The sequence below is a fragment of the Merops nubicus genome, unplaced genomic scaffold (genome assembly GCF_000691845.1).
Source record: "Merops nubicus isolate BGI_N331 unplaced genomic scaffold, ASM69184v1 scaffold11665, whole genome shotgun sequence".
NCBI lineage: Eukaryota > Metazoa > Chordata > Aves > Coraciiformes > Meropidae > Merops > Merops nubicus.
The window spans coordinates 49,883-65,612 of NW_008608049.1; the positions used below are offsets into that span (position 1 = coordinate 49,883).

The 15,730-nt window shown below is 34.0% G+C and overlaps 1 protein-coding gene across 1 annotated transcript in view; it reads right to left on the bottom strand.

Annotated features, from left to right (window-relative positions):
- LOC103772818 (calcium-activated potassium channel subunit alpha-1) overlaps positions 1-15,730 on the bottom strand; it is a gene marked incomplete at both ends in the record, with an annotated part of 117,435 nt that overhangs the window by 46,926 nt on the left and 54,779 nt on the right. Inside the window, 2 exons of the mRNA XM_008940161.1 lie at positions 7,509-7,620; positions 10,120-10,213. Of these exons, the coding sequence (XP_008938409.1) occupies positions 7,509-7,620; positions 10,120-10,213 (206 nt within the window). The remainder of the gene's footprint in view (positions 1-7,508; positions 7,621-10,119; positions 10,214-15,730) is intronic.

Below are 15,730 nucleotides of genomic sequence, written 5' to 3' on the forward strand. Positions count from 1 at the left end.
AGAAGGTAAGTTCATTCAGAGCTCTCTGATATTCACTAGGAACAGCCACCATACAAACTTTCTAAAGCCTCATACGGAATTCCTAGCATCCGTTTATACCAATTTCAGTACTGATGCTGAACTAATGAGGGCTATATGGCCATCTCAACACATTTAGTCCCAGACTTAGAAGATAAAAGAGATCCTTTAACCTCTGTTACAGAAGTTAAATACTTAGAAATACAAAATGAGCTCAAGCTCAAAAACAGTCACTGGAAATCATAGAACTCATGTTAAAAGTACCGGGATATAAATCCTCATGTTCTAGGTATAAGGTTTTCTGCTTTGGGGCTCATGAAGATATTGAATTACTTATAAAGTAGTATAAACAACAAGCACTGAAATTTTGAAGTTGAGAAGATCATACTGTACAAATACATTACTCAATTTATTAAAAAAAGTTAACAGGAAATCAGTGAAAGACGACATCCAGGGGAAAAAATACAGGATAACGTATGACCAATAGATTGAATGTCTATAAAGTACTGTACAAGTTAACATACTACCTTGGAACAAAGACAAGAAATTTTTTCAACTAGACTTTCAGTTCACTTTTAAATATAAGAAACAAGTAGTTTCTTATAAAAATAATCTTCTTTCTCATATTAGTATTCAGGAAAGTGTGCAAGTCAGGTATGTGCCACAGGTAGCTCAGGAAAATTTGGAGAGCAATCCAACTAGTGATAATGCAATGATCAATTTGGACACTACAAGTAGTATTTTTAAGTGTCCCACATGCAAAAGAATACAAATGCCAGAAGTAAATTATGGGTTCCCTATGCAGTTTGAGGGAAAGGATTTTCTTCTAGAACATTATTTCACATTCTATTAAAGACAAAACTGTACAGTTTGGTTAGCCTTCATTTGAGGAAAAGGGACTTAAGACCACCAGAGAACACAAGAGCAGTAATTAATTAAATTTTAAATTGATAACAAAAAGCAGGATAAAAAAAAACAAACAAACAAACAAAAACAAACCAAAACATTAGAGTGTTTTATCACATAATATCTGGATTCTGAGAACATATTTTGATAAGACAGGAAGGGATAAGGAGAGAAGAAAATTACATAAGAACTTCCAAAACATGCAAAATGTTTGGCTAATAAGAGGAAATGCAGTGATACATTTTTCAGCATAAATACCATATAATGATATTCTCATCTTATTACTATCCTAGAGGGAATGTGACTGAAGAAAATGTCAGTGAAAATGTTAAAATCAGTCTTCTAAACTACTTAGAATTTAGAATTTCATCTATACCAAAATAACATTCTGTGTTCCTGAATCACTACATTTGGAAGATAATTGTTATGAATGTTTATGGATCAATATCCAGAAAAAAACATGAAGTAGAACATTAACCAATGATGACAATAGACAATTCAGGTATATAAGCTAATGTAAATTCTAGCTGCTTATTTTCCTTTCTACGATACACATGGGAAAAAAAAGTTTGGTTTAGATCATGGAAATATCTATCTGGAAACCATATGCTAAAGAATACTAATATACCTTTAGATCTAAATATTATAACTGTGAATGAATACTAAGAGTATTTCATTGAAGGGAGGGTTATATATAAGCTGCCAAGATATATATATATCTTGGCAGACAAGGAAAAACTGAATATGGAGTTAATATTTAGGCTGTTTAAATGGAAATATTATTACAACCAAAACCAGAAGACAAAGTAGTAATATATATTTTGCATATTGAACCACCAAGTTTCAAAAAGAAGGAAGCGTTTATGAACCATGTTAACCAATCAAAGACTTACTGCATTGCAAATAAAAGACATTCTAACTGCAGAATTCTCCTACAGAAGGATGGTGGCCATTTCATTAATAATAGAGATAAGGCAGAAGTGTCTCACATATTTATTTTATAGCTGAGAAAAAGTCAGTCATGTAATGATGGCATAGCTGTCTGCCTAAGGCGACTAAGGAGATTGCTAATAAACACTTCCATTTAAGCCAGACATTTTTAAGTAATCATGTCTGGGTAACTCGTGTCCAGTAGTTTTAAAAATTCACTGTGTGAACTTTTTAATGTTGGTTTTCAGTGAGCCTGCCACAGAGTTTATAGCAGTTCCAGAAATATTTAAGAAAGTTAAATGTTATTTCCATATGTTCAAAAGAAGAAACCATAGGCTTATTAATGAATCTTAGACAAAAAAAAAAAAAAAAGGAATTCTACTACCAAGTAATTAAGTGGTCAAGAGAAAGAATTATATTTACATTTATATTTTAGAAAAACATCCTATCCCATTAGCTTTTCCATTAAGTTCCATGTCTGAGTGATAAAGCTATGAATACTGATGCAATTTACTCAGCATTGCTATGGTACTCATTAAATGGACCAAGAACCATTAAGTCTTTAAATGAACCTTGTATATCTTCCCTGGAATGTATTCTTGACCTTCAGTTGTTTAATACTTCTATTAATATTCGGGAGGGAAAGTAAAATCCACATACTAGTGTTAACCAATGATACTAGAGTAGTAATGTTTGATAATGAAGAGAAGAAGCTAGTGACAGGCAGGGCTTTGGATCATGTGTAAAGCAGGACGGCAACAAACTATATGCAGTTGTTTAATGTTTGTCTTAAGCAAACTTAAGACTGGATTTTTTTTTATTTTCCCCATTAAAGATGCTTTTTTGCTCAACTAGGTTTTTCCTCTCAGATGGAGACAAGAGGGGAAAATATTCAAGAAGTCAATGCAGTCTATCCAGCCAGCCAGATAAATCAGGAAGGACTTTTATTCAAATCAATATAACTGGTAATAGCTATGATAGTAACTTGCAATAGCTCCTCAGCTGTCAGAGGGTATGATTACTTTTGGGCTAAGCCTGCCACTCAATTACACAGGAAAAAAATCAAGATACTCCCCTATTTGTGGCCCCTCCCAGTCAGCGCAGGATAGAAAAGAGAATTATTTAACATGCATTTTCTACGCAACTCACAGTGCCACTCACAGACAGTGAAAGACTGGGAACTGGTTGACTTAAATTATTCAGTCTACCTCAAAATCAGAGTTGTAGGGAAGCAAGCACATAGTTTCTATGAATGTCAGCTAGATGACAGAAGTAATGAGACTTGACTCTTGTACTGTTCTTGGCTTTCTCCTCTGCTTCAGCATCTTTTGGCTACCTTGGTTGGCTTCTCATCAGTGGAGGAGACAAAAGCATATTTTCACAATTGCATGCAACAATGTTCATAAGAATTCATCCTGAATGTTATGATGTATACAATTTGTCACATGGTTACCTTTTGCTATTAATACTGTAACAACTTAAAAGCCTGTTGTGAGTCTCATTTTGACTGGTACTCATCAAAATGTACATGGCTCTGTAAAAACGGAACTGATTAAAGTATCAAAAAATTGTTGTTTGTAATATAAAATAAATGTGAATAGTCCATTCAATGACACATTATTGCCAAATCATCAAGCAGATTGAGTATTCAGAACTATTTTCATTAAATTTATTCTGATACCTGTTTGAAGGTATTTAAAGTGTACAAAGAAACATTACTGTACAGAGAAGTAGTACATGTACATAAAATACACTTAATCTAGGAAGTTTTGCAGAATTTAGCTTCTACTACATGTAAAATAACTTACAATGCAAGTAAAATCACACAAAATGCTTTAAAGCTGTATAAAATACACTAGCTTTGTAAAAAATATTGTAGAATTTGGATGTGCATTCAAAGTTTTCGCCAATAGATGGCAGAAATACACAATACTTAACCAACAAAATCATTGCAAATGATTGGCAAATTTAAGGTGCTATTAAACGGATAGTTTTGAGACCTGTGGATGAAAGGATATGAACGATCTGGCTTACATAAACCTCCAATCTTAGCTGAAAAGGTAAGCTCTTCTAATAAGTTCTTATAAAGTTGTGGAGCTCATAATTCCTTTTTCACATTGGTATCCCTACAGTTCAGTTACCAGAGCACTTCTTTGTGTCAGTGTAACTAAGGTACTGCTTTTAAGTTCCACTAAAACACATTTTCCAAAAGAAATAAAGTGTTCTGCAGATTCAAATATGGTTTCAGGCTGAGCCATTCTGTAGATGGCATGTCAAAAAAAGTCTATAAGGTATCAAAACAAATGTTTTCATGGCACAGATTTTTAATTAAAGCTTCAACTTGAAGCACAGTTGTTGGATGGCCAGAAGACATTCACACCATCAGCTTAACTGTCTTAATAAGACACACTGCTTTTTCTTAGAGATAGAAGACATCTATCTCTTTCCACAGAGGGAAACCAATTTCATTCTCCAACTCACAGAAATAGTGCCTGTCTACCAGAGATGTTGGAAACAGTTTTCTCACACCAGGAATTGATACTGAGACCACAAGCCTCATCCAAAACTGAGATGTTTCTAACAGAACCTGGACAGAATCTGAGCAAAGACTGGAAAAAAAGGATCCTCTCTTATCCATAACTATGCTAATCACCACACAGAAAGATTTGTTCTCTATGCTCTGTATGTGTCTACATTTGCATCTGTTGTCTTCTTTTCCCCGCTGTAAATCTTGAATTATTTTCTGAAAATATAGCATGGCTTCATCTGCAGTTTAGACTCAAAATGATGTCAGGGAAGTAGAACATTGAAATAATCTTCCTGATAATAGAATATATTCGGAATCAAACAGTTCCTATTGCTTGAGACTTTGTACAAAAGAATAGATGAAGCACACAGGAAAAGGAAATTGATTAATAGACCTTTTCTATCTTTAATTTCTGTAATTCAGCAATATGAGACACTACCAAATCCATATATCAGGCTTTACTTAAATCACTGTAGTTCTAAGGCTGATTGTCCTCATTTGCATATCCTTGTAAACCTGAAACCAAGATCACATTTTCCATGTTTAATCTTCCTCTAATAATACCATCCTGTCAAGGCAATTTATTCCAATACAGTCTGCTCATAAAATCAGTATTTTCTTTCATAAGCACACAAGTACATGATAAAAGGCATTTCAGTTATTTGAAGTGCCTTTGCTACCATAGAAGACAGAATAACATTTTTAAGTGGTGTGTAGAGTATTTATAAATCACAGTCTTTTGTTGCAGGGTTCTCCAACTTGGCAAACAAGCAAGCTATCCATTGAAATGAAGATCTGAACCTGAAATTTACCTTTGATATTCAAATCATGATGACTTTGTATTAAAAAAAAAAATAAATGTTTTACAATGGTATTATTTCTCCCAATGCATATTCTTTGGTTTTATCCAACAACTTTTTTAGTGTACCTTCATTTAGACTATAAAGACAGTATCCACACTCACAAATGCAATGCAATAATTTGGTTTAAATTAACTGTCAAAATTACCTGTAAAATCTCAAGAGCCAGAAACTCCACCCATTCTGGGTGCCCAAAGTATTTGAGTTCCAAAGGCAGAGTAAATTTTGCCATTACTTTAAAAGGTGTGAAGGAATAGACACATTAACACACTTCAGTGTAATTGCTTAAAAATCCTTCAACACAGCATCTCAAAATAATAACTCGCTGATGTAAATTACAGATATGTCAGTGATCTCAATAATTTACATTCTTGAATTAGTGAATTATTTCACCAGGGATAATTTTCCCTAAAGTGAAAAGCCCTTTGGAATAAACACAGTGGAAGCAGGTGCGAAGCTCAGACATTGTAAAAATGTCATTCCTAAGATGACTACATAAAAAATATAAAATAATAAAAAAAAAATTTCTGTGCATCAGCAGGTCAGCAGGTGATAAATGTCTCAGGAGATTTCAATGAGAAAACAGATGAAGTGGTACTACAAACAAGAAATCAAGAAAAAGTGACAGTGGTGTAATTAAGAGAGATGGGAATCCTTTCAACCCTATGAATAAATATAAGTACAATGATTAAACTCTGCGTACAAAGTGACATAAATCTTGCAAAAGCTACTCAGTAGAAACTGCTAAATGGGCAAACTCTCTCATCATTCCTGTTGGTACTGTTAGTTAAATTGCTGTTTCACCATGAGTCAGTCAATTATGCAGTCCCTTTCACAAAGGGTATTTGTCTCAGTTATCTCTTTGCCTCATTTCCCAAATATCGCAGTTTTGTTCTTCTCACTTACTATTCCTTTTCCATGGATTCTGCGATTCTAGTTTTTGCTCTTAAATAGCCTTCGTCTCCAATGATTTCAGTGTCAAAATTCTGGGAAACTTCAATATGTTGCATTCAAATGTGAAAACACATGCCTTTAATTCACATAATGGAAATAATCTGGGGTTGAGTTACAGCTAGTGAAATCAGGAATTTCTTTTTAAGCATAAGCTTGTTTTTTATTTACATACCTTGGTGGTTTTTTCCTATCATAAATATGTAACTGTGTGACATTTTCCCCTTCAAAAAAGCAGTACTTAGTTTTACATACATAACAGAAATATGTCACAAAGACAGCAATGATATGAGGATCTGTAGTGATCTTTTCTGGCTGTTTCACTGCTTTCTTCTTTGGCATATGAATAACCACTGATGTATACAGTATGAACACTAATGTGGTTATACATTTATTAATCTCTTTTCAACAACAGTAATTAGTCAATTTTTGCATTTTACACTTCTTTATCAAGTTGAAAATTTTATACTAATATAAAAGAATCTCTCTTTTATTTTCCTTTCCATGTGAAACATTGAAGATGACCATTCTCTTCAGTTTTCAGGGACAATGAGTGTCTGTATTTCTGGAGAAATGGACTGTCAAGTTGTGAGATTTCATATACTGCCCAAAACCATGGCATTTACAAAGTATATAATTTTTAGGAAATTTCCCTAAAAAAAACTCCAAAATTTTGACTTTCATTTCACTTACCTGGAGAGAATATGCAATTATTACAAGAAATTTCATATGCTACATTATGGGTGTTCTTTAATTGATTTGTCTGCTCTGCTTCATTCTGTATTCCCTTTTACATGTGGCATATTCTATTCTAATGCATTCCTAGCAGTCCTACACAAATGTTAAGCCCTGTAAGTGTCTAAACAATCTTCCAATTTTTTTTTTTCAGTTGATTTAAAATTAAGCTATATTGGTTCAAAATGTGAAGAAAATATGTTGATTTTGTTGTTGACAAGGATTCATGGCAATCCAGTTCAGTGGGTGAATGGTCTGGATCCCTTATTAAGGTTGGAAACTGAGAAAATGAAATAAAATTATTTATTTTTAAAAAATGGCCTCATATTACACAATACTTCCAAGTCAGAGTTCACTAACTCTTAGAGTAGGAGATTATATTCATAAATCAAGAACAGGATAGATTTAGTAAGTGATTTTTCTGACATAACCCACCTGTCTGCTGAAATGGCAAATTCATTGCAAAAGTAATTTTGGTAATAGTCTTCTGCTTACACAATGTCACAAGATGAAGATATTCCTCATCAAAATGTTTAAGTATTTTTATAACAGATATTAAAAGGAAAAACTATTTTACTTACCAAGCCAACTTCTGTTTAAATATACTGACACAAACACTGGAGGGACTGTGAAGAAATCTACTACTGAGTTAACTTCTAGCCAAAACCATAGCTTGTCATTGGCTGCTATGAACTGGGGAAAAAAAAAAAAAAAAAAAAAAGGGACAGGGATGAAAGAATCAGATTATGCTCATGGTCGTTGTAATTCTGTGCAATATTTTGCATTCTAAAATATTAAACTCCAAAGTTAGTGGAGAAGAAACTCATGCTTTAGGTCAGTTCAGACAAAACAGCGTGTCTCACCGGAAACTAGTCTTTACTGTGCATTGTTTGATAATTACATTGAGATTAAAATGAAAGGTTTAACTGAAGAGGCAGAACATTTATACAATTTCATCTGTGCTGAAAAACATTTTCTCCACGTTTATTAACAATGTATCAGTAACATTAGAAAAGCATAGGTTCCTTTGCTGTAGCACACAAAACATGTTGGTAGTATTCTTACCGATCATGTATTTGCTGTTCACAGGTTTCTAAAAACATGATACTTTACAAAGAATCACATTATCATGCTACCCAGAGGTAATCACCATGATGACTCCGACAATTCATAATTCAGGACTGCAGCAGAAATTCAGTCCTTCAGATTGTGCCATGGATGAGGTCATTTCCCTCTCCAGATTACAAAATCAGTCTAGGGAAACTGGCAAACTTAAGATGCCGAGGACATTCCCATTCATCCATGTGCTTAAATAAGGTTAAAATATTAGTCACATTGAAGTAATAATTAAAACATATGCTTTATATAAATATGAAATAAAAATATACACAGAAATGTAAAATTTGAATTCATCACAAAGACATTTAATGAAGTAGTTTCACTCATGGAAGTCTTAATACCTAGACTAACATTTCAAAGCAGTGCTTGTATTTTTTTTTAATTCCAGACAATATCCACTGTCTTCCAAAGCAAATACTGACATTCTCAAAACTATTTCATCCACTTAATCTCCTTGCTTTAGAATTACTTCAGAAATTTAACAGAAAATGTTTATGGTGCATACCAACTTTGCTGGAGTTACAGATAAAGTACTGGAAAGTGGACTCTACTGATGTAAAGAAACCAAAAATAAGATGGACAAATGTGAGCAGCATGTGCCTTAAAAAAATTTTAAATTAAAACCAGTCATTTTGTTAGTCTGTATTATTCAATATCAAAGCTCCAGCGTGAAAACTGAACAAAAATATCATTTCAGCAGAACTTTACTAGTCCCTTCTGTTGAGTTTAGAAGTAGTCAGAATATTTGGAAATAAGATCTTTTTAAGATGTCAGATCAATATTTCCATAACCTGCAATATAAATTATAATCAGCATTTTATCTTTTCATGGGGCACAATCTTAGGCTTTCAAAAAGGTTTAAGTGCATTACCCAATAATGGTCTGTTGACTGTAAAGGCCACTCCTACTTTTCTATGGAAGTATTTGAACAATTATCCATTTAGGTAATTAGTGACTAATAAAAGCCAATTTCATTCACTACAGAAGCAATCCTACCATACCTTGCCATGTATCTGCCAGACCCTATTGCTTGATTTTGTGCTAAGCCCTTTGCAGTTTGGACTTGGTCTTCATCAGCACTTTCAAGACTTCAGTTCTGAGTTGTCATACAGTTGAATACTAGCCAACAAAGATTTTAAAATGGATATGTGGGTGAAAAATAACTTCTAGAACTAAAGATAAAGTAATAGTTATATGATTTTGAGTTGCAGCATCATCAGGACAACACATGGAGAAGGATGAGATTTTGAAATATTTCTTTAAATGCTTTAATTTGCCAGTAAGTCCTCACAGGATTATTTATTAAAAACAAATTAAGAAACAAAAACCCTAAGGTAAATAAAATACCTAAAGGTATGAGATGCTTTTTACATAACTAGAAAACTTAGTTCATCAGGACTTCCTGGAGAAGTCAAGTTACACCTCTATTTTCTTTTTAATTTAGATAAGGATTATTAATCTGAAATGAATCTTTATCATCCCCTTTCACCATACTTCAGTTTGCATCACAAAGCAGTTTTGGATAACACAATTTTTTTCTGGTTGAAACTGAAACTCAAAAAAGTGTTCTGGCAGTGCATCTTAAATACTGCAACTGCTAAAGGGCATTCACTCCACAGGACAAGAATGGACTTTAGAATACTCTTTATCCCTTCCAAAAAACATACACCATTAATATGAAAGTATTACATCAACTCTCAGCGTATGCTCTCTTATTATGCTCTGCTTCTTGATAACATAGCCAAAGTTACTGCTTTAAGTAAGAGTGGCCAAAGTGCAACTTCAATTCTTTTGGTACGAACATACCCCCTTACCATTAGCACAAAACTTGCAAAGCATTTGGGTAATAGTTTTCAGTTTCCATCACACAGAACATTCTGGAACAGATGGCTTAATTTATAAACTATTGGTCTCCTTAGTGACCTTAGATGTTTAGTATTATTACCTACATGTTCTTGATCAGATAGCTTGATTTTGTCTAGACATTATAAAGTCAGGCAGTATTCAAAGACTACCCCTGCCTACTAGCTATATTCCCTCCCTGTCTTATGCTATCAAAAACACACTACTTACACGCAAGCCAAAGTAGAGTAGGAAGAACACATTGAAAGCCATGTCGATCTGTAATGTGAAATCTTTGTAGAAATTCTGGCAGGATTCTATAGGGCTATTTGAAAGAAAAAGAAATCAAAGTAAATTGTCAGTATAAGTTTCTGCTCTAGGGAGATTTTTATGTATTTCGTTAAAGACCTCAATCGAGAAATCACATTTCTGTCTTCCAGTCATTTACAAGATACAAGCAAGCACTTGAAATTAATGATTTCATTCATTTGGTTAGTCATTCATAGTCCTTATAGTCACCTGTTCAGGTAATATCAGAGAATTAACATGCAAATACCTTTAAGAAAGGACAAGCAAGAGAATACCTCAGGATTCCTTAACCCCACATTAACCCTTAAAGAACTGACTTCTTTCTATAGGAGACATACCTATTCTTCAGGAATAAATCTAACAAGCACACAGCTACAGTGAAAAATTACATGTTTCTCATTCATGTCGTAATATAAAACCCTAAAGAAAAAGTAGTTGCTTAGGAATACATTACCCATTAGCAACCTGGGGTACATAGTCTTGTAGGATCCCTTGTTTATAAGAAGGTTTTTGGTTGGTTGGTTGTTATTTTTTCCTTTTTTTTTTTCCACTTCTTTTTTGTGTATGGCTATTTAATGTACTTTATGTACAGTACTATGAACAGAGTAGAAAAGCAGCATAGCCCACTGGTAAAATTAAATACCAAAATAAATTCAGGAATTTGAAGCAGTACTCTAAGGGTTAATATATGCATGCAGGTTAATTGAAATACCTTTGTGTGTGTCAGGCAGCCATTGCAAATTCTAGCTTATTATATTATGCTTTATTTAACAGTGGGACAGGTCCACAGCATACTCTATACAAACTGGTACATTATAGATACACTTTTATTTAAGGAAGGAGATGACTTCCACGAGTATGATTAGTGATTTATTTGTGAGGTGTCTCAAATAGGTTGGTGAAGCCACAGAACAATGTTGAAGTCACAGACCAAAGTGAAAGTCATGTCCCAATATATGCTGATGTATATACTATATATTCGTAATGACCCACCATATATACATATATACACACACACATATATTGCAAATGATCACGTATTCACCACAACTGTAATAAAGTGGAAAACTAGAATGTAGATCATTTGATCATTTGGAGACCTAGAAAACATCCTTTTAGGAAAGAAGGAATTCTTTGGCTTCCCAGGTCAAATAAATCACTGAATGTGAACATAATACCAGTTAGTATAGCAGTAGCTCTGCAAATATAGTGCTAGACTGCTCAACAAGCAAGATTCTATGCATTATGAATGTCAGTTACCTAATTTAAGGCATAAAGGAAATTACCTGGGCTACCAGGTCATTACACATGCAACCAAATTTTCCATTCCTTGTATACATTACAGGTCAAACAAGTTAAGTACAGCATGCCCTCTCCTGTCTTTAGATGCATTAATGTATACAGCAGAATTCTCTTTGATGTACAACAGCTTTATATCTTAAGAAACTTCAGTGCTACAGGAAATTATACAAATAGATGTTTATTTATAGAACTATTTACAAAGACATTGAAGTTACGAAGTATTTCTGTTATAGTTCAAATAAAATTGATTTACAAAAACCAGCAGAAGGGAGTAGAAGCCAAATATTAACATACAAGACGGAAGACAGCACCTGATACTTTAAAAATACAGCGGATGTAACCTGAGAACCAACCAGGATCATTTTCTGTATGGTGCTATTGAGAGCTAAGGATTTTGACAAAATAAAGCAGGCTACACAGAGTCATTAGACACCCTAACAACAGAAGACACAGAAGTACAGCAGAAGCAGAATGAACAATCCTGCACCAACACTGAGGCTTGGACCCTTAATTCCAGGTCAGGTTTCTGTAAAAGCTGCAGAAATTCACTGGAGTTAATGGAATTGCAGATTTCTAACTAGGATAGACAGCCTAGGACAGACATTCATTACCTTGCTTCCCAAAGTTATTTGGCACTTGTCACGATTGTAAGATAAGGTCACCTAAGGTTGCAGCTAATGGCTGTACTTTTTTACTGTTGTCCTTTCCCAAAACCCACAAGGTCTGACAAATTAGCTACTGCATAATACATCAGCATCTTGTTTGCAAAACACTTAGCACAGTGGACCACAATCCTGATTTGGGACTTTTGTTTACCTAATACCAGAACTACTACTTCTGCTAGTCATAACCATAAAACATCCTTCACATCAGAGATCATTTCTCCCTTTCAATTTCTAAGTTATCCATTTCAAAGACAAACGCCATGTCCTTTCCTTCCCATTTCAAATTATGTTTTTGTCAGAAAGTCATGTCACTAAGGCTAAAGAAAGTATTTATGCTCACATGATGGATTACACAAGATTTTAAATTTTCCAAATTAAATCTTGGTGATATTCTTAAATTTGGATTTTTTGTTTTCATCAGCGGTTCACATCTGAGCTGAGAGAAAAGCATGGCCACTACTGTTTATCATTTCACCATTCAGTCTGCTGCAGAAAGGAAGCTAATTTGAAACTTCTCTTTACATCAAGTGTCCCCCAAAGAGAAGCGCTATAATTCTTAGAGTTCCAGACAGTAGTGTACTGCAGTCTCAAGGACTAATCATATATCCCCTGAATTGAACTAAAATCAGATGGCTTGTGCTATGGGATTTCATCCCTTTAGGTCAGCAAAGGTTTCACCTTTGAAGGAAGCAACATACTGATAGAGATGCTTTTATTACTCTTCCATGTAAGTGCCTTCGTTTTAAGTGTGGTTTCATGCACTTATACTGCTAAAAAATCAGGAGAAAATAAACTAAAAAGCAAGGGATTAACATTATAATAACAAAAATACAAAAGATTTAGAGTAACTTGATAATAATTATAGTAACAATGTAACTCTAAATGCAATATTTGTCTGTACTTTGAAAGAGCATCCTTAATTTGTTACATGAAAACTGAAAAAAAATCCACTGTAGCCATTATACTACTATTGTTTTGAAAAGAAAAACTTATAGCACAAAATTTATTTTTCCTAACATAAGGATATACTGCTGGTAATCTATCAAGGACTATAATTCCCCTTTGCCCTGTCATTTTTTTACACAATAAACTAAATGCTACAAGCAACATGTGGGCTACACAAACAAGGTTTGAGAGACTGACAGTTTTCGTCAGGTCAACATTTATATCAAGTCATCATTTGCTGGCAACTGAGTGTTCTGTGCAACAACTTAACATACAAATTGCATCTAGAGAAATAACAGTGGACTTCGTTTGCCTAATCTGCAGTAAAGAAAAAGCCTTATTTGATTTTTCAGGCATGGACTACACTGTTCATTCTCTTCCTTCCTCTCCTGCTCTTTAAACTCTGCTATTCATTTCAGTTTTACATTACCTCTATAGACTTGCTGTGTTTATTATTACAGCATTTTTATAGCAATAGTAGCAGTTACAAAGCCCGGCTGTACAGGTATCATAGCCAGAAACTATTTCAGTGAGCAAGAATGACTATAAGTAAGAAAATTACTCCAGTTTAACTTTAGAAAGATGGGTCAATATCTTGACAAGGAGTTCCCAGAATCCTTAAACCTTTTTTTTTTTTTTTGCATTCAACACTGAAGCCAACACTTTACATGACAATTTTATTACAGATGAACAAAGGCCTTGTACTTAAATTCAAAAGAATTTACTGCTGTTTAAAGAACTGTTTTTGTCACAAGTGCATTTCATGTATTTATTAATTATTCTCACTTATTTCTACTTCTTTGATAAACTTCCAATGCATTTGAAATGGTTCTACTCAGATTACTCTTTGAACAGTCATAAAATGAGTGGGAATGGGAAAATAAAAATAGTATGCATTTTAATGTTTTCTGAAATTATTTGATTTTATGAGTATATTAATATGAAACTTCCCACAGAAGAAGCCTTCACAGAGCATTTCCAGGATTCTGCAATTGCAACAGAGTTGAAAATATCTTGAGTGTTTTTTCCTGTACTCTTGATAGGAGCTGTAAAGGCTTTTTCCACTTCAGATCAAAACCTCGGCATGACATATCGATCTATATCATGTGCCATTATGACCACAAAGAAGTAAAGAGAAGAAGTTCCACATTCATTCAGGCTTTAGGCCAGCACTGCAATCACAGTGACATCTGTCTGGACCATTTTACATAAAATGTTACCCACAATAATGGGAAAGGCTGTGCACAACCAATTTGTACTTGAAATAACCATATAACATGCAACTTAAAGTTCTCTGTTCTCTCTGTGTAATGAAGCAGTCTCTTGTATTTTTGGCATGGGTTATGTCAGTCTACTCCTAACGCTCTTTGCCTTTTTTTCTTTTTAATGACAAGGCCTGCAAAGCCTAAGATGGTTGCCGTTTTCATCTTCTTTTGCTGATTGTGTGTCCCAGTAGAAAGGACACATCAATAGGAAGCACACAGGCCAGACCTTTCTATCCCATTCCAGAGTATATAAGGAGGACATGAGGTGGCTAACAACCACACGAATAAACAGGTTGATGCATTCACTCACAGTATATGATGAAGCAAAGAAAGGAGTGAGCTGAGGCAGAAGCCAGGTAATGGGAGAAGGAATAAGTCAAGTCATTAATCCAATTCCAATCATATAGTAATTGCCAAGAAGCAACATCATTACATATATAACCCTCTTTCTGTCTTGATTGTGATGTCCCACCTTCACTGGGAGTCCTCCTCATAGTGGACAGCCAGGAAGCCCTTCCACTAGCTAGAAACCCTACATAGTACATCCACCACATAAGTAAACTCCCCCCATTCACTACAAGCAGAGCCAGCCTTTATACTGTTAACTTTAGAGGTGGAATATCTGATGTTAATTCCAAAAGCAGGACACCTGGCAGTGATCTCCTAACTGACTTTCACCCAAGATTGGCTAGTCTTTCCTGCCTGATTGTGCGCATCATCCGTATGTCAACTCTGATTCAGGGCTTGGGGCTTAGACCCCAGCACTTCACATCTATATATAATTATATATCAAAAGCTTGACTTTAAGACGTATTAATCTAGTTACATTTTGGCAAGTGTTTTGAAGATAAGTTTTCTGTAAAACATTCATAAACCACCACAAAAGAAAATTCATACTACAGCTGCTATATCTTTGGAACATTACTGAAGCTACTAAAACTTTTATAAATTCAGAGAATTGTCCTAATTTACAGTTTTAATGTTTGGAAGTAAAGTTACCTTCTGAACAGTAGAGGAAAAGCTAAATGCATTGTTGAAAGTAGACAAAATATATTTGGATTCCTAATATCAATTAAATAAAATGTAAAAATGAAAGTTGGAACAAAAAAAAAAATTAGTACAAACTTCATATGCCTAAGAAATAAAACTAGCTAATACTATAAATAATTAGGAAGTTTTAAGTTTCCTTTTTTTATGACAGTTTTAAAATTGCAGAAGAGTACATTATCTGAAAAGATAGTGAAATGTGCAGTTTCTATCAGAAGGAACATCCATCAACAAGAGTGAATTCTGAAATAAATTCATAATTACAAATAGAAATACTGGTAAAGGCTGCTAAAATACAATCAATGCAAA